Consider the following 19,527-nt stretch of genomic DNA (forward strand, 5'->3'; position numbering starts at 1 on the left):
AGAAAGCTGTTCAAGGACCTTGACGAATCACTCAAATCTGAAGTTCGGCTCAGAGACAACAAGCAAGTTCATGTTGAAGGGAAAGGTACAATTGCTATTAAAACTTCTGATGGTAATGTCAAACTCATTACCGATGTGCAATATGTTCCTAGTTTAACTCATAACTTGCTAAGTGTTGGACAATTGATGAGAGGTGGATATGTGGTTACGTTTGATAATGGTTGCTGTACTATACTAGAGAAGGAGTCTGGTCAAAGGTTGTTTAGTATCCCGATGACTGATAATAAAATGTTTTCCTTGGATGTGTCCTCTGTTAAAAATTGTACTTTAATTGCGAAAAATGATGAAACTAAATTGTGGCATTTAAGGTATGGTCATTTGAATGATAAAAGGTTAAGATTATTGCATCATAAGGATATGGTGGTCGGGTTGCCAAAATTGGTAGTCTTAGTTTTTGTGAAGGTTGTGTCTATGGGAAACATAGTAGAAATTCCTTTCCGATGGGTAAGGCTTGGAGGGCAACCGAGTGTTTAGGACTTGTTCATGTTGATTTATGTGGTCCAATGAGTGTTGATTCTATTGGTGGGAGCAAATATTTTTTAATGTTCACGGATGATTATAGTCGAATGAGTTGGGTTTATTTCTTGAAACTGAAATCCGAATCATTTGACTATTTCAAGAAGTTCAAAGCACTTGTAGAGAAGGAGAGTGGATATTACCTGAAAGTGCTAAGGTCAGACAGAGGGGGAGAGTTTAATTCAAATGAGTTCAAAAGTTTTTGTGATGCGTATGGTATTGTGGACATGGGCCATAGGCCGGTCTGTGGATTTGGGCCACCTACCGATCTGCGGTCACGGGCCACCTGCACACCAAGCCAAACTGTGGACATGCAGCGGTCTTTTGAAAGCCACGCTCGGCGGCGTAAAAATGCTTTCGACCGGATCGCTTTAGATCGGTCGGTTTCGTCTCGCTAAAGGTCTCGAAACGATTAGAGATGTTCGGAGTCGCCACCAAGCAATTATGGGATGCCTGGAACCCGTTCGAAATGCACTTTATACCTCGGTCAAACGAAGCACAAAGCAGTGTTTGACATAGGTACTAAAGATAAGGACTCGTCCCCCTTTTAGCATTATATGCCTAAAATGACTCTCGTGCGCCCTGGATAAGGCCATCAACTATCCAAAGGTTCCGAGTAAGGGATGAGGGTACGTATTGGGAAGCCCTTTAATTGGACACCCAATCCCGCCCGCGTTAGCGGCCTCTACTGATCGATCGTGATTGTTTAAGTGCAAAAGTTGATAAAACGGTGCAAATGAATGGATGCACATCCAAAAGTGTTAACCTAACATGTGAGCTTTTTTAGTCGGTTTGTTAATCCAAATATCAAACATAAGATGTCAAGTTGGATTTAGATTGATTTACATGTGAAAACGGAAATTAAACATCCATTTACCAAGTTCGGGTTATGATGCTTAACACGATCCATTTATTGAAAAAGGGTGTCAAATGACAAAGTGTAAAAAACGTAAACTTGTCAATCTGATCCGTCACGTATTCGGATAAACCGTAATCGGGATCGTCCTAGACAAGTACCAAAATGGGACAGAAAAGTGCCAGGCAGCCCTGTTAAGGCGCGAGCCTATTGGCGAGATAAAGGGCTCTGCCCTGGTTTTGAAAGATGGAAACAGAAGGCCTCTTGGGGCGCGAGCCATGAGGCGAACCAAGAGGTGCTTCCTGGTTGTTAAAAAGGTTGTTTAAAACCGTTTTTTGTGAATAAATGATTTGCAAGTATGATTTGCATGACTCGGAATAATTACTATTCTGTTAGTAATATTCGTTGTCGGATTTGCAAGTTTGAGAAGCATAGTTTACAAATAAAAATGTAAAATGTTTGATTTGAACTAAATATGTTAAGTTCATTTCTTTATAATTAGTCAAGTTTGTCATCGTACTCGGATTAAACCGACATGGTATAAAGAACCAAGAATGATTATGAATTATGACTAATATATTTACACATGTAAACGAATGAGAAAAACGGTAAATAAAATAAAAGGGTGTTAAATACCCATTAAAATGTAATTAACCAAATAACATCATCGAGTCACGGAATAAAGCGTCATGGTATAAGGAACCAAGGATGATTTTTGTAATGGTCAAAATATGTTTATCATAGAAATGAATTAAAATATTTGAAATGGTAAAAATCAATTACAAATAAGAAATAAAATAAAGAGGAAAGACGAGAACAAATACGGACGAGTCTGACCCGAGACCCACAAGAGGCGCGAGCTTCCCTGCATAGCAAGGAGCTTCTGTCTCAGGCCAAAACTCGGTTTTGGCTCGTCTAACCTATATTTGAATCGTGTTATGCATTGTTCATGTTTATAAAGTTATGAAAACAGTAAAGACATGAAATAAATGAGATATTTACACCCTCAAACTTACGTGTATTGACGTTTGCATGGTAGACGACTTTAGAGACGGTTTTCTCGTAGTGACTACTCGCGATCAAAGAAGTTTAAAAAGGTGCCTTAAAAAAGGATTTAGTTTTGAAAATGAGTTGAAAATATGTTAATTAAAACATGTTGATTGATGAATTGAGTTGGTCAAATGGGTCGGTCGAATGCACGGCGACGGTACCAAACAAAATGTGTAAGGCTTGTGTTTATGATCGGTAGGTCGTAAACATGTGTCGATTTGTTGACTTAGGAAGTCGAGTATAGAAGTTTAAGGGAGATGTGAGGGGGCGGACTCTCGCGTGAAGATTATGGTGTGTGATGGTGGGTATTTATAGAGAAATGTGGGATGGTAGGTCGGTTGTGTTTGCTTAGAGGCTAAGCAGACACCCCATTGAGGCGCGAGCTACCTCGTGATACAAATGGGTGTATTGTCCCTTTCAATTTGGACGTGGCCTATTCTCCATCCATTATTAATTTGTGGTAATCAAATAGAATGTCGTGTAATAATATGAGCATCTAATAAGATGATTTTGGTGTTACTTGAGGTAGGTGTTTTGTGTGCTTGACTCGGGTTTGACCCGTGTGAGTCGGGATTTGAATTTCGAGTCGGTTTTTGGCCCGGTGTCGGTTTTGACTCTAATTAGGGTCATTTTAATGGAAATTACATGATGAAAACATTCATGGCATTATTTTTGTCATTTGAGATTTGGGTTGACTCGGGTTGACTCAGGTTGACTCGAGTTGCGGGTTTCTGAGTCGGTTTTGGGTTCGAAGACGGTTTTAACTCTAAATAGTGTTATTTTAATGCAAATGAAGTTAGAAAACTTTTGAAATTATTTTTCATATTCGAGTAGTGTATTAAACCGTCTCATGTATAGCCAATCCACGTACGCATATCAAAAACACGTTACAGTCCGATCATCATCGGGTGGTTTTTGGAAGGTGCAGATACTGGGTATCTACAGGTATAAGGAGAGAACTGTCTTCCCCACATACTCCACAACAAAATGGAGTGGCGGAGCGAAAAAATAGAACTGTGGTGGAAATGGCTAGAAGCATGATGGCAGGTGGTGGATTACCAAGGCGTTTTTGGGCAGAAGCAGTGGCTACATCAGTGTATTTGCTGAACATATCACCTACTAGAGCCGTCATGAATATGACACCATTTGAAGCATGGAAGGGAAGAAAGCCTCTGGTAAGTCATTTACGTATATTTGGGTGTATAGCATATGCTTTGGTGACTGCTTATCGTCAAAAACTTGACAACAAATCTGAAAAATGCGTCTTTATTGGGTATAGCCCCGAGTCCAAAGCATATAAGTTATATAACCCTTTAAATGGCAAAATGATCATTAGTAGGGATGTACGGTTCAATGAGGCGGAAACATGAAATTGGAGTGAAAATACTGATGTTGAACACCATCTTTCACATGATGACGGTGATACTGAACTTGAGATCCCAGAACCAGAATCCCCTTACACATCACCAAGCTTTCAGTCCAATCAAAACTCACCCATTTATAGTCCAAAAACCCCCACAAAAACAAACACACCTGCAACTACAACTCCTTCATCCTCATCCGTGTCAAGTGAAACACCCCCAAAACACTTCCGATCACTCAAAGATATTTACCGAAGCTGTAATTTTGCACTTTATACTTCTGACCCAGTCACTTATTATGAAGCTGCTGGTAGTAAGACTTGGCAAGATGCAATGTTTGAAGAAATTTCATCGATTGAAAAAAATAAAACATGGGAATTAGTGGAGCTACCAGAGGGTAAGAATGTTATAGGTCTAAAGTGGGTGTATCGCACCAAGTATAATGCTGATGGAGAAGTTCAAAAATACAAAGCGAGGCTTGTTGCCAAACGTTACTCACAAGAGCATGGTGTTGACTTCGAGGAGACCTTTTCCCCAGTTGCTCGCTTTGAGACGGTGAGAACCTTCCTTGCTTTGGCAGCACAACTTCAATGGCCAGTGTATCAGTTTGATGTCAAGTCAGCTTTCTTGAATGGTGAGCTAGAGGAGGAGGTATATGTTGCTCAACCTGAAGGATATTGTTCAAGTGGTGAAGAAAACAAGGTGTACCGACTCAAAAAGGCTTTATACGGCCTGAAGCAAGCTCCAAGAGAATGGTACAGCAAAATTGACTCGTTCTTCTTAGAAAGTGGATTTGAAAGAAGCCCAAACGAACCGACTCTATATGTGAAGAAACAAGGTGAGTCCAATTTTCTTGTGGTATGTCTTTATGTTGATGATATGATTTACATGGGGTCCAATGAACATATTGTTGAAGATTTTAAGGCGTCCATGTTAAAGAAGTTTGAAATGTCGGATTTGGGTTTACTACATTATTTTCTTGGTTTGGAGGTAATTCAAAGTGCAGGTGGGATATTTGTTTCCCAAAGAAAATATGCCGGCGATTTACTAAAGAAATTCAACATGGTGAACTGTAAACCTGCCCCTACTCCAATGAATGTGAATGAGTCACTGATAAATGAAGATGGAACTGGTTTGGCTGATGCAAGGCGATTTAGAAGTATTGTTGGCGGTCTAAATTATTTGTCTCTTACAAGGCCTGACATTGCATTTTCTGTAAGTGTTATTTCAAGATTTATGCACAACCCAACACAACATCACTATGGAGCTGCCAAGAGGATTTTACGATATGTTGCTGGAACTATTAACCTTGGAATTTGGTATACAAAAGTGTCAAATTTCAAGTTAGTAGGTTTTTCCGATAGCGATTGGGCTGGTTGTGTGGAGGAAAGGAAAAACACTTCTGGCTATATTTTTTCACTTGATTCTGGTGCTGTATCTTGGAGCTCAAAGAAGCAAGAGGTGGTGGCATTATCATCTTCTGAGGCAGAGTATGTGGCTGTTACAGCAGCAGCTTGTCAGGCAGTTTGGTTGCGAAGATTGTTGAGCGATTTTCTTCAAGTTCAAAAGGGCGCCACTGAGATCTATTGCGACAACAAGTCCACTATTTCTATGACTAAAAATCTAGCAACATCCGTTATCATTTTATCCGAAGTCTTGTAGCAAGTGACGACATCATTTTGAACTACTGCAACACAAATGAGCAAGTGGCTGATATTCTCACAAAACTGCTTCCGCAAGCCAAGCATTTGTTTTTCAGGGAGCAATTAGGTGGTGTTGACTTTGAATCAAGGGGGAATGTTGGATAATGATTCCAAAGTAGTTGCTAATAATTAGGAGTATGGTTATTGTGAGTTCTAGTCTTTAGCTAACAATTAGTGGGTAGTTACCTTAAGTCATGGAGTTAGTGGTTATGTACGCAGTTTTATGAGTCCAAGTTTTTAGGGAGTTAAGTACAAGTTAAGTACTATAAATTGTTGTAGTTTCTCGTTTTTCAATGCAATGCAATTACAAGTCTTTTTCTCAAATTTATTTCAACAAGATCACACTCCTTTATTTCTCCGATATTTTCTTCACGTATAGTATAATTTTTGCCTATGAAAAGGCGAGGGTTAGTATGAGCCTCACAATTCCACAGCTGGCGATGCAAAAGTGTGTCGACCCCCCATAACTCCTTTTTGCTCTAACGCAATTGGATAATTGCCCACAAATAGCCTACATTTTCCGCTATAAATACCCTCATTTTCTCATTCTCCTAATCAACCTTAATTAGAAGCACAAGCATTGCGCACTTAGCATATAATTAACTTAGCTTTCTTATTTTAACTTTAAACACTTTTTTGCATTTTTTATCAATAGCAAGAGTGAAATATGTTTTTTTATGTGTCTACTTTGATCATAGGAATTGTGTTAATTGTTTTTGGGTATGTGTTAGTGAAAAAGTTTCATCAATGGAGACTTTTAAGACAATATGGAGTTAAGCTTCCACCTGGTTCTTTGGGTTGGCCTTACATTGGAGAGACTCCTCAACTTTTCTCTCAAAACCCACATGATTTCTTCATCACTAGAGAAAAAAGGTTTGATTTATCATTTTTTATCGATTTACTCCGAATACTGTTTTGTACATACGTTTCCTTATTCTCGCCATTATTTTCTCCAAATTTAATGGTTAGTTTCAATAGTTATTTATCATCCATAACGAATATAAGAAGCGATCTTACTCTGATGGCTAAGATCGAAATTCTGTGAATTATAGATCAACAGACAATTTAGATCCCCTAAACTGTACTAGGGTATATATCTTCACTAAGACATGCATGCAGCATGTGCATAAAGCACTAGCACTGTGCATATTTATATGCCTTACTTAAGAATGTACCCCCTCCCCCCCCCCCAAAAAAAAAAAATATACCTTACTCAATAAAGGGATGGAAATTCACAAATATAAAATCTATAGTCCAGTCATAGTTTTCGTTTCAATCGCAGTCTTAACTTAAAAAGAGAGTAATGTCACCATTTATAATAAACAGTGTCTATCATCCCCTATTTACTAAATAAATAGGCAAAACTCCCACTTTTTCCGCCTAAAAGATATTTCCTAGAATAGTGCGTGGTATTGTTAACATATACTATAAGTGTGGACATAATAAGTTATAAATGACCATAATCTTTTGTATTTAAATATTTATATCATTTAATATTTCACATTCTGCACAAATTTATCTCCGATCTTTTTAAGATAAGGAAATTCTTTTTTATTAAGAACTTAATGATAAAAATTTATTAATTTGTATGATAAGAAGTTGCGGCTAAAAAATATGGTATTCGTAAATATTTGTTAAAAATTTATTGACTTTTTATGATAAAAATTTGCAGCTAAAAAATATGTTATTAGTAAATATTTGTAAATTAACATCATTAATTTCTCGATAAAAAAAGGCAAAAAAAAAATACTCATTTTATTATTTCTTACGATCTAAATTTTTATTTATTTCTCCAATCAAAATACATTAAGGAGAAATATGAAAAATAAGTGAATTATCAATTTAAATTCTATAAATACCGCGCATTCATTGCGCGGGTTCCAAACTAGTTTAATTATAAAGAGTTATAACTAAAATTCACGCATTCTAACAATAAACCTGATGATACCTTCTTCAAGAAGTGTTCACATTATATCCGTCTTAATTTCAGACAGATTCAGCTGTCGAAAATGAGAATTTGTGTTTTACTTAAGTGTTATCGTTCTTTTTAATGTCGCTAACTCGCCAATAATATTAGATACAATTAGTACAAATAAAAAAAAACCTAACTTGATGTTTATGTGAATCTTATTATAGGTACGGGGACGTATTTAAGACCCACATATTAGGTTGTCCATGCATCACGTTAGCAAGTCCGGAAGCCGTAAAGTTCGTTTTGATGACAAAAGCTAGCTTGTTTAAGCCTACTTACCCAAAGACCAAAGAAAAGTTGATTGGTAAATCGGCTATCTTCTTCCAACAAGGTGGTTATCATGCTCAAATCCGGAAATTAGTACAAGCTTCTCTTTCACCTGACGCCATTAAACCTCTTGTTTCCGACATCGAAGCCATTGCCAAATCTACCTTGGATTCGTGGGCTCACGGTCGTCAAATTCATACCTTTCATGAATTGAAGAAGGTATGGCCTACCATCCATATCAATATTTCAAGAACTTTCGTGGTCCTTATTTTGAATACGTACTTTTACAGTAAGTAGATTATATATCTGAAGTATTATTTCTTATGGTATAACAGGCTGTGTAGTTCATGTGCTTATAACAAAGTCATTTACTTTTCTTTTAAAAATTGTGAGCTATATTATAAAGTTTTTGAGTTTATTTACTTAAATATTAAGGTAAAAAAATTACTCAATATAATTCAAAATCTATACAATAAATTCAGTTAATTTGAGTTTTGACGTCAAAAAAGTTAAAATGTAACATATAAACTTTAAATGTTCACAAAACAAATATACATTAGCTCAGTTGCTAAAAGGTCTAATGTAATACGTCAGATGCATGTTCCGTTTATCCATACTTTTAATAGACAACCAACCTCTCGTTTGAAATTAACCCAAATTTGTGTATAATTATGATACCTTTTATTAGCCGAATGGTTATTTTACATTTAAAACCGTCTCATATACGTCTCAAAATTTCGCATGTGCATGTACGTAGGAGTGAGTAGAAGTTGCTAGTTAGGTTTATTCTAGAAAAATCATTTTGATTTGATATTAGTTTTATATGATAAGACTTTCTTTCTTATAGAGTATTTGGTTTCTAAATTAAGAATTGTGATTGGTTGCAGTTCACTTTCGATGTCGCAGTCTTGACAATCTTTGGTGAGCTGGAGGATTATTACAAGAACGTCCTTAAGGAAAACTACGTTACTCTAGACAAGGGTTACAATTCTTTTCCTACAGTTATTCCTGGTACCCGTTACTTCAATTCTGTTATGGTACGTTTTTTTTTGTTTTGAATTATTGTACTTATTACTCGTCTATCATTGATTTACTGTACGACTCTTTATAAGTTTTGATGCGATTTTCATTATTGTACTCTATCATAAACGGTTAATTGTTGCTGATTAATGAATTCGACTTAATATTGAGATTTTTTTTTTCTTTAGTATATACTGAATTTTACTTGGTTTACTTTTAAGGTATTCCGGATCCTTAAATTCAACTTCGGTTTTCAAAATCGTTTTAATCTTTATTCTCGATTTAAATTTTAAGTTTTTATAAAAGAAATCTGGAATTCGATTTTAAAACCTATAAGCTTACCTTGACTTTGTATTATGTTTCACTCTTTTTTTCGCATTTTGAGGTGTGCGTTCACCCATGGACGATTCTAAAGGATGATTCCTGTCAGCCGACCCCAAATTATTTTGGGATTAAGGCTCTGATGTTGTTGTTGTTGTTGTTGTTGTTGTTGTTGTTGTTGTTGTTGTTGTTGTTGTTGTTGTTGTTGTTGTTGTTGTTGTTGTTGTTGTTGTTGTAGTATATACTGAATTTTGAGCAATTTTTCATTTTGGTTATCCAACTTATAAGAAATTGAAAGTTAATCATAATAACAACTCGTTTAATATTGATAATGTATGTAAAATACTTTTTACTTTGTGATTGTTAATATGAAATCGGATTAAATAATTAAGCTTTAGGTCAAGTAACTAATCAAACTAATTAATGTCAACAAGTGAAATTAGAGAAACTTTAAGGGTTCAAAATGGAATTAAACAAATATGATTTGGATGGAATTTAGGTTAAATTTGATATAAGTCACCAAGGCAAAATAGGATACCAAAGGCAAAATATGAATTTATGTAATCAGTTAGCTACAAAAGTATTACATTGAATTAAAGAGATCTCACAAGACGGTTCACTCTTAATATATGAAGGGTCTTGAGATAGATAGTCTCATAATAAATATAAGATGAGATCGATCAGTTTAGGATTTAAAACGTAGATGGTAATGTATAATATATAAAATGATTTGCTAATAGAAAGGGTCACACACAGTACACGATAAAATAACTACGCTTATTATGAAAACATGTATAAGAGAGATGTCAATAACTTAGTGAAAATTGTTGCTCAAAGTAAATTAAGTTGATGTCGCTCATATATTTCGTATTTGTGTATAATGAAGGCAAGGAGGAAATTGGGGCAAAATATTCGGGAAATAATAAATGAGAAAAGAGAGAAAAGATTGGCAACCAAAGACCTTTTAGGATACCTCTTGAACTTTAAAGATGAAGATGGAAAAACGTTAACAGAAGATGAAATAATTGATAATGTCATTGGTGTTCTGTTTGCTGCCCAAGACACTACGGCTAGTATATTGACTTGGATTTTCAAGTACATCACTGATGATGACACCTTACTTGGACAAATACAGGTAAATTTTCCGCCCTTCCTAACTCCAAACATTCATGAATACTACGGAGTATTTGTGGTGTACGATAATAAATTGGATTTCCTTTGTTAATTACGGAGTAGATTACTACTTAATTTGAGATAATTTAATTTTTCGGGAATGTTGTATATATATATATATATATATATATATATATATATATATATATATATATATATCAGCTAATTCAGCAGCTGACGATAAGCTACCAATTTTGAATTGAAGTTTGCATAGGTCAGCTAACTCAGCTGGCTATCAAGACGTTGAACTGATGATGATACCCATGACCGAGGTTTGAATTTCACTCGGCGGTTGGATTAAAATTACTAACCCTCTTTAATTAAGCCATAAAAGCTATTGAGTGAGCTTGTTTTATTACAAGTAGCTAAATGAATTCTATAAATCTTTATTCAGAGGGAGCAAAAGGCAATTTATGAAGCAAACGAAAACGGAAGTTGGCCATTAACATGGGCACAAACAAAACAGATGCATGTAACACATAGGGTAAGTAGATTTATTAATAAGTACTGTAGAATAATACCATTTTTTTCCTTCATCTGTAATTGCGAAATAATGAATAGATGATGATCAATTTAACTAGTTGCTTTAATTTTATAGTATTAACTTACTAATTATGCAACTTTAGGTCATATTGGAGAGCTTAAGGATGGCCAGCATTATATCTTTTACTTATAGAGAAGCAGTTGAGGATGTCGTATACAATGGTAAATAATTTTGTTACGTATTTCTTTTTCGGAGATCCAAAAATTTGGTACACGTACAGTTTTTTACTCTTTTTTTTATTATTCGACCTAATAAAATCCTAGATTCGCCACTCGTTTGTGCATGTTAATATTGTCGTACTCTTATTGTTGTAAGAATATTAGCTTTTGGTCTATATTAGATGATGTTGGTGCATGAAGGACTTTTTTTCTCTAAATAATGTAGTTGAATACTGTATAATGCAGGTTACCTAATTCCTAAAGGGTGGAAGGTACTACCTTTATTTCGAAACATACATCACAATTCTGCCTTTTTTGACCACCCGCAAATATTTGATGCTTCCAGATTTGAGGTATGTCAATTCGCTCGCCCTATTTTACATTTTTACGAGGAGTAGGGCTTCATATAATATAGAACCTTTATTTTTTAAAAAAAAAAAAAATTATAATGCTCAAAATAAATTAATGTAACTGCAGGCGGGTAAGAAACCCCATGTATATATGCCATTTGGTTATGGATCTCATGCATGCCCAGGAAATGAAGTCGCCAAATTAATGATCCTCATTTTCATCCACCATCTCGTAACTCAGTTCAGGTACATTTCATACTCCATTTGATTAAAGATACAAGTTATTTTCTATTTATTTTAGTTTAGTTTATTTGTACTGTCTGATCTAGTACTTTATTACATTTGATGAGGTGGAATGACATATACTTCATCCTTAATGGGCCGATTTTATTGGACAATGTTTGCGCCCCAGCACTTGATCGTACATACGTACTGAGTCTAAATATCATCCTCTCATATACTTCATTTTAGTACAACTTATATTACGTGTAGGTGAGGGCATGACACTGAGACTTGATACCCCTCCTAATGACTCGACCGAATCTCAACTCGATTATTTGTGCAAAGGGTAGATTATCTAACCTAACCATGCACAAAAAGGCATTATATGCTTCTGGAAACAACTTGTTAACGTACAAAAGAACAAAAGAAAAATTGTATACTACTGCTCACTTTCCACGGCCACCCCATTAATTTTGAGGTCGTACTCTTACACATGCTGAATTGTTGCTATCTCATTTATAAACAAAGAATGTAGTTTTCAAAGGGAACAACCTTCTAACTCCTCATTTCGTGGTTCATATTGTTTCATACTAGTAGCCTCATTTTTTTTTCCTATCCCCTTTTTATTATCTTATGACTGCTCAATATGTCATACCTTTATGTTCTTTTGAAACTGAAATATTGTGGTTTAGTTAAAAAAAATTCCTCCTTATCATTTATTTACTTTAGTAGAATGGTAAATTAGGTATACAAATAATTAAGATGCCGCCCATGGCGGATATAAAAGCAAAATAACCTGTAATTATATAGCGCGGTTGAATCACACTATTTATCATGTACTTAAATGTGTCAACGTTTATATTGTAAGCAATATGGAATCAATAATAACATAATTCACAATATAGTAATATTGTAATAGTCTTAGAATAAAATATAGATTTAGATATTATAACTGATGTTGTAAATTTATCATGTCTTGTGCGTGTAGGTGGGAGGTAGTAGGATCTAAGGAAGGTGTGCAATATATGCCGTTTCCGGTACCGGAAAAGGGACTTCCGGCCAAGTTTTGGAGAATACTTCTTAACTACAGTTAATCCATGCAACATAACGTATTGGTGTTGTTGATTATCTCTCCATTGCATGGCGTAGAAATAGTGTTTTGGATGAGCGATATAAGTCGAGTCAATTCATTAAACATTTATGACCAGAAAAGTTAATTTCGAGTTGAGATTAAACTCGCTCGTCACAATATTCTTGGACTTGCATTGAAGCGCTAGAATGAATGACACGACTAAGTATATGTGAGGTGCATTGCTAAGTGTACAATTGTTAGCAGAGTATAGAATTGTAAATTACGAGCATGAAATTGTTAATTTCATTCATTAAAGAATTAAGAAGTTATCCTTGGCAATTTTGTTAGTTGTTGTGGCTAATTAAGTTCGATTTTTATTTGTTATCACATATTGGTAGCAAAGTAAGTCTATAATTAAATTCCAAGAATTTATTTCCTACTCGTATTATTTAAAAAAATAGAAAGTTAAACCAATTGAATGAGACAGATAAAAAAGAGTATGTTACACAAATTCTTATTTGTGAGTTGTGACGCTCACAAATCATAAGTTATGATGACATTAACAGATTTAAATAATGTTAAAAGGAAAAGAGAGTTATGAGATGTTATAACCAATCGGTCTGGTCTCGGATTGGACTGGGTCAAATTAGGTGGATCGGAGATTTAAGCCTGATATAAGATAGAAACTAGAAAGATGAATCAAAGGTCCGGTCATAATTATCACGGAGTATATTGGCCTTGTTTGGGACAGACCAAAAATATAAGTGGAAGGACCAAATGGACCAAATTGGATTTTCTTATGAAAATTTGTGAAATGAACAATAACTTATGGGGTAGTACAAATTCGCAATTCCAAAATGATTGTAAAAATAGTTCATTTAAATTATAAATATAAAGTACTTAACCATATCCAAATCTAAAACATTATAGAAAAAGCATGTACTTCGTGTTATAGTTACATAATATATTTTGAAAAATACTTACATTTTTCGATCAACGATCCATTTTTAGTTTAGTCCAGCACCAAAACCTACAATGATCAAAATAGCATAAACTGCTTAAACATGTATCAGATTAATAAAATATGTCTGATCTAGTCCAAATGCAACTTTGTGGTTAAATCTGATATTCGGCCCGAACTATAAAGTGAATAGCCCTACTTAAAAGGCATTGATTATCAAAATAAAGTAAAGAATCAATGTCTCTAACTTTTAGAGAGAAACCATCTGAAATACCCTCCCCCTCCCCCCCTCCCCCCCCCCCCAAAAAAAAAACTTAACCTCTTCCTTGTGCTCCACCCCATCCGTCTCCCACCCACCTTACCACCCATTTCTTAAATCGTTTCCCCGAAGATGTGGCCGTGTTTAGGCCCATCTCCGGCCGTCCGTCCGTCATGCTATTCATGATTAACCTTCGTCTTATTGTCTATCCAGGATAAGTTCTCTCCCTCTTTGATTGTTGCTCTCCCATGTTCACCTCTCCTTGTTGTAGGCCGCCCTTTGGTTGTTTGGTCTTCTGGATCCATGCATGTCCGTCGTGATCCGATTGTCGTTTTGGATTTTACCAAGGAGGTGTTTCCCTTCCCCTTTCCCCTCTTCCACCCCCTGGTATATATGGTCTTTTTGTTTTCCGTATTGTCTATCTCCATGTCAGTCATAATGTTGTGTCTTTTGGTGACATTGGATCTTTTCTTCTCCGTGGTGGTTGTGCATGTGTCTGACTCGGTGTTCCCCTTCCCCCGGCCCTTACCCCACCGGTCGGTAGTTGCATGTATTCTTTTGGGGTCGATCTTCGTCCTTTGCATGTTGCCTCTGTGGTCTTATGAGGTGGTATTGAGCAGTCTGTTCGGATTCGGGTTTGGCATGGATAGTGGGTCTTTGTTCTTTAAATTTCTTGAATTGGTTGCAGTTTCTAGGGGTTGTCGGGGGAGTTGGGTGTCAGCTGGGTTCGTTGTCTTTGGTTCGAAGGGTGGGCTTCTCCTGGTGGTCGTTGGGGGCTCTAATTATTGGTTTCCTTGTGTTAATCTGTGTGGTTATGTCGGTTTGGTTTATGTTGATTTGGGTTGGTCTGTGGTGTTGGGAGGGTTGGATACGGTGGTTCTCTTCCAAATTCAATGTCGTGTTTTAGCCTTTTTTTCGTCAAGATCGTACAAATAATCTCCCTTTACAGCAGACTCCTCGATGGGATTAGTTATGTTATATGTTTTTTCTTGTGGTATTTAATGTTTCCTTTAATAAATCTCATTTATGGGGGTGTCGTACGCGTGTTGCTCGGATCCCATAGGCAAAGCTTAGAGTAAGATTATTGGTAGTCTTGAGACAAGACTTTGGTAAGTCTTGAAACAAGACTCACTCAAAACTACCAATAATCTTGCCCTAGCCTTGACAAAGTCTTAAGTTGAGTCTTGGAAATCCAAGACTCAACTTAATTAAGACTAATCTACATGAGTCTTGACGACCCCACTTTCAAATGAAGTCATCCAATGAAAGAAACCCATGTGTTATATTTTTTTTGTTCTTTTTTTTTTCTTAAATCCCACATTTTCTCAAATAAAGTGAAAAAGTAGAGGCCGAGGAGGGTCTGACCGATAATGTATAATGTCTGAGATGAGTCTAAACAATAAAGAAATAATAAAAGTTAGTGAAAAATTGATGTGACAGAGTCTTAAGATTTTGGAGAGTCTTACCAATAATCATACTCTTTCCATGGAATAATGGGCTCTCAAAGACGACGTTGGAAAGTGACTATGAGCTCTTTATCCCTTCTTATCAGCTTACTTGATTTCCTGGGTTACTAATCTTTAGACGGTTTTGATCGATCACCATGGTGCAGGAGAATCTTCTCCACTGAAGGCACGCAAGCCTATTCGGTTCGCTCTTCCCCTTTCTTTTCTACGCTCTTGTGGTGTAAGTTCACTTAGATCATCTCGTTGGCTTATCAGAGTTGTTATTATTGCTGATGATTTGGGCTAAGTTGCTCATGGCCATTCTACCTCATCTTACCAGCTTGTCACGAATCAATTCTTTAGTCATGTGATGGTGCTAGTTTTATTAGGTCTACGATTTGCTTTAATGTTAAATAACCCTGAATGTAACTTTTGCTCCAAAAGCTAAGACAATACTCCCTTCCATCCACTCCAAAGGTAACATGAACCCACTTTTTGTGAGAGTAAAAGTGGGTTATGTAGATACCTCATTTCTGCACCTCCCGCAAACCACCCGGTGATGATTGGGCCGCATGTTTGGTACACGGAACGATTTATGACAGTTCGTAAGTTTATCGTCAAGTGATAGCTTAAATACTTGTGTCTACCCCTTGGTCGTCATCTACGTGCCATTACGGTCAATTTGACGGTAATTAGAGTTCATTTGGAGTCCGGGTCAAAAACCGTCTTCATTTTCTAATAAACCGTTTAAAATGCCGAGTCGGAACGTTCTGGAATATTCCGGATATTTCTATTCCATAATTTTAATCTTTTCATCTTTTGGCAAAATATATCCCGAAATCATATTTTAAACAATAAGGAAGTTGAGATCTACCGCAATTCCATAACAGAAACGCGGAAAATCTTTCTTCCGCAGGAGGAAACCTATGGGGAAAGGACGCAACACCTGCTGTGCCTCTTCCAAGGGTCGCAGTGGTTGCTGCGCCTCTTCCACAGCTCTTTTCTGCGTATTTTAAGATCTTTTCGAGATTTGTTTTCAAAGTTTTACCGTAACCCTAATTCCTCCATGTGATTAGTATAAATAGGGACCTTCGTTCCTCATATTTCTCACGCGAGTGTCCGCCCTTATCTTCTCCCTTTGCATTCTAAGATCGCGCTCTTTGCTTATTGACGTCTACGTGCTTGAACTTTCGACCACGTAAGCTCGGATCCTTCTGAGTACCAGTCTCGTTTTGCATGACCGACCAATTTGACCAACTCCACTCAATTAATCAAATCAATTTAATTTAATTCCTCTTACGAGGGCACTTTCATCATACATTCGAGTCGAGCAATCACTAATCGTTAACTTAGTTAATCTCGTTTCGTCAAACATGTAAGTCTGAGGGTGTAAATCCCATGTTTTATTATTGTATTTTATCATTGTATAAATTATTGTAAGATTTACGTCGAAAGCATGTTTAAAACCGATTTATAAAACCTTTTATCAAACCTATTTTCACGGATTAACAGAAGACAGACGTCGAGAAGAAACGCAGCAACTGCTGCGCCCCTTCGAAGAGTCGCAACATCTGCTGCGTCTCTTCCTGAGGCTGCTGTAGTTTCTGCCTTTCTTCTTCTTCCTCTGTTCTTTGTTGGTTCGTTCCTTTTATTCGTCTTTTCTTATTTTCCTCGCATTCCATTCACCTCATAGTTATAATACATAATTCATAATTATTTTATTACCTTTAATATCCGACTTAAATCCCAAGTAATCAATATTTGCGGGTTTTCGTCATTAAAATCAAACCCGAGTTTTAGAGATTCGATTTGTTCATATCAAGTCTCTGGAATTCGCTTTTTGTATATTTTTCATCTCTTTATCACCATCCTCATCAATAGTTTAGCATAGTAAACCTAATTTGTTATTAGTTTATAATTCACTTTAGTTCGTTCTAATTAATTTAAACTTGTTTCTTTATTGCTTTTATGACTAATTCACATGTAACTAATCCGTTAAATCACTTCTACTTGAGTCGAACATTAATAGTCGATCATTAAATTCACCAATGAACATTAACAATATGCAGTTCCGCCTTCACAGCCAGAACTCACCTCAGGAACAGACGCACTGACCACTACGCCTCTTCCAAGGGACGCAGCATTGCTGCGCCTATTCCAGGGTGATTTCTGTCCCTGAACTTCCGTTTCTTGCTTTGACCTAGTTTATTAGCTTATGTATTAATCAACTATTAATCGTAATATCACCAATAATCCGTTTTTTTTCTAACCTTAATTATCTTTCTTTTCTTTTCTAAAATTATCCGTTTTAAACGTATTTTCGACGTAAATCATTGAATCAGTGTAATTATTGTAATTTTTAATTATTGTATGTTATTGTATTTTGCTCTTTATTATCGGTTTTCACATGTAATCAACCTTAATCCTTACTTCGACCCAAATGTGTGCTAAATTACATGTTCACTGACTTAGTTAATTCTCACAGGCTAGGATTAATTTATTGGATGTTGCATTGCATGCATATAATCGACAACATATCAAGTATAGATGATTTCCCTAATAATTAGTAGAGGCCGCTATCGAGGCGGGCGGGATTAGGTGTTCGATCAAAAGAGCTTCCTAATACGTACCCTCACCCCTTACTCCAGATCTCTGTGAACATCCGTGTTCATTGGCATCCACGAGAGTTATTCTAGACATAGAATGCTAAGGGTAACGAGTTCTTAGTGTCTATGTCATTACTTTGTGTCTTGACATGACGCGAAGTATTCGAACGGTTTCCAATCTTCCACAATAAATTGGTGTCGACTCCACAAATGCAAACGCTTGTTTTCCCAAGTGATCCCGTGGGCCCGCCGTGTCCACAGTTTGGCGACTCCGCTGGGGAGTAATACACTTACGTGTTGCCAAGGGTGAAACTTGAACAAGGTTAGGGAATAGTTTATATGAGACAGTTGTCGATTTTCATTACTCGATCTTCTTAGATCGTTTTATTCGGCCTTCCTAGGCCCAACCCAACCCATTCGACCAATCGTCCCGTCTGGACGGTCCAAATTCTTATCTGGGCCTAAAGATGGATAGCGATTGACGCCAACCATACCATGATGCTTACTCATGTTTGTATCAAGGGCTTTCACTACTCGAGGAAATGGACTAGGAACCGGCCTTACTCTTGTTTGGCGCGGACCTCTCCTCAGACCCGGGTTTGATTGCTCGGTATGGCAACCCACCTTTTTAAACCAAAACCCTTTAAATGCACTCAGCATATCGTTATAATGCCTGTTTTAATGGTTGTATCATATGTGATCACCATTTTCTAAACAAAACCATGACGAATTTTGTAAAAAAAAAAAACCTCTTTCAAAATGTAAATATTTTCGAGGAATGACACAAATTAGCGCAAAATGAGTCGAAACCCTGTCTAAATATCGAGTCAAAATTCGGGCCTTAGAACCCATTTCAAAACCTCACTTCGAGTCAACACTCCTACAACTACACTACAGTGGACAAACATTTCAAAACTTTGCCATTTCCAAACCTCACTTGACACAAGTGGCACACTCCCACTTCACAATTCGAGTCTTTTGTTTAAGTAAGTGTGCTAGAGTGGTCGATCGTGTTTTAATTTCTCCGTCGATCTTTTATCCAGTTTCCAAGATGGCTGGAACTAGTCGCGCAAGTGTCAATGGACAACCCCAAAATGGTAATGATCTAATCCTAGCCGCGCTCACTCGTCTCCAAATGAGTCAAGAACAAGCTTATGAACGCCTTAATGCTATTGAAAGCCGGATTGTTGCGGTAGAAACTAGGCTACCTCCTACAGAAGATGAAGTTCCTAGTGAATGTGTGAATGATAACCTACCACCCTATGTTAGACAACCAGAAATAAACCCTCCAGTAGGTCTTACTGAAGCTGAGAAGTGACTCCAATACTTGAAGGAGCAATTAATGTACCTCAAAGGAGACGATATCTATAGGGAAAAAAATCGCAAGTATGAGGCCGTGAGTGCCAAATTACCAACTAACTTCAACATGACTGACATCCCAAAGTTCAAGGGACATGAAAACCCTTTGAACCACATTCGTGCTTTCAAAGACTACATGTCTATCAAAGGCATCAAACCCGAGATGTTCTTAAGGATCTTTCCTTCAGCTCTCGACACCATTTCTAAGCAATGGTTCTATTCTCTAGAGCACAAGAAGACTGCCACCTGGGA

At 36.6% G+C, this 19,527-nt stretch overlaps 1 protein-coding gene across 1 annotated transcript; it reads left to right on the plus strand.

Moving 5' to 3' along the window:
* Positions 1–6,090: 6,090 nt before the first annotated feature.
* LOC141623193 (abscisic acid 8'-hydroxylase 4-like) lies at positions 6,091–12,990 on the plus strand. Its single transcript, XM_074439275.1, has 9 exons — positions 6,091–6,419; positions 7,683–8,004; positions 8,673–8,822; positions 10,013–10,261; positions 10,694–10,783; positions 10,926–11,004; positions 11,248–11,354; positions 11,479–11,597; positions 12,562–12,990. Exons 1-9 carry the CDS (start codon positions 6,214–6,216, stop codon positions 12,665–12,667), a joined length of 1,428 nt encoding a protein of 475 aa, XP_074295376.1. The 5' UTR covers positions 6,091–6,213; the 3' UTR covers positions 12,668–12,990.
* Positions 12,991–19,527: the final 6,537 nt, after the last annotated feature.

The sequence above is a fragment of the Silene latifolia genome, chromosome X, assembly GCF_048544455.1.
Source record: "Silene latifolia isolate original U9 population chromosome X, ASM4854445v1, whole genome shotgun sequence".
In the NCBI taxonomy this organism is placed as follows: Eukaryota; Viridiplantae; Streptophyta; class Magnoliopsida; order Caryophyllales; family Caryophyllaceae; genus Silene; species Silene latifolia.

Bases quoted from the DNA above. Each gene is read 5' to 3' on its own strand.
- LOC141623193 (XM_074439275.1), top strand. From the start codon at position 6,214: ATGTTTTTTTATGTGTCTACTTTGATCATAGGAATTGTGTTAATTGTT. The intron at 6,420-7,682 runs GTTTGATTTATC...ATCTTATTATAG, and splicing joins TTCATCACTAGAGAAAAAAG to GTACGGGGACGTATTTAAGA. The intron at 11,355-11,478 runs GTATGTCAATTC...ATGTAACTGCAG, and splicing joins TTGATGCTTCCAGATTTGAG to GCGGGTAAGAAACCCCATGT.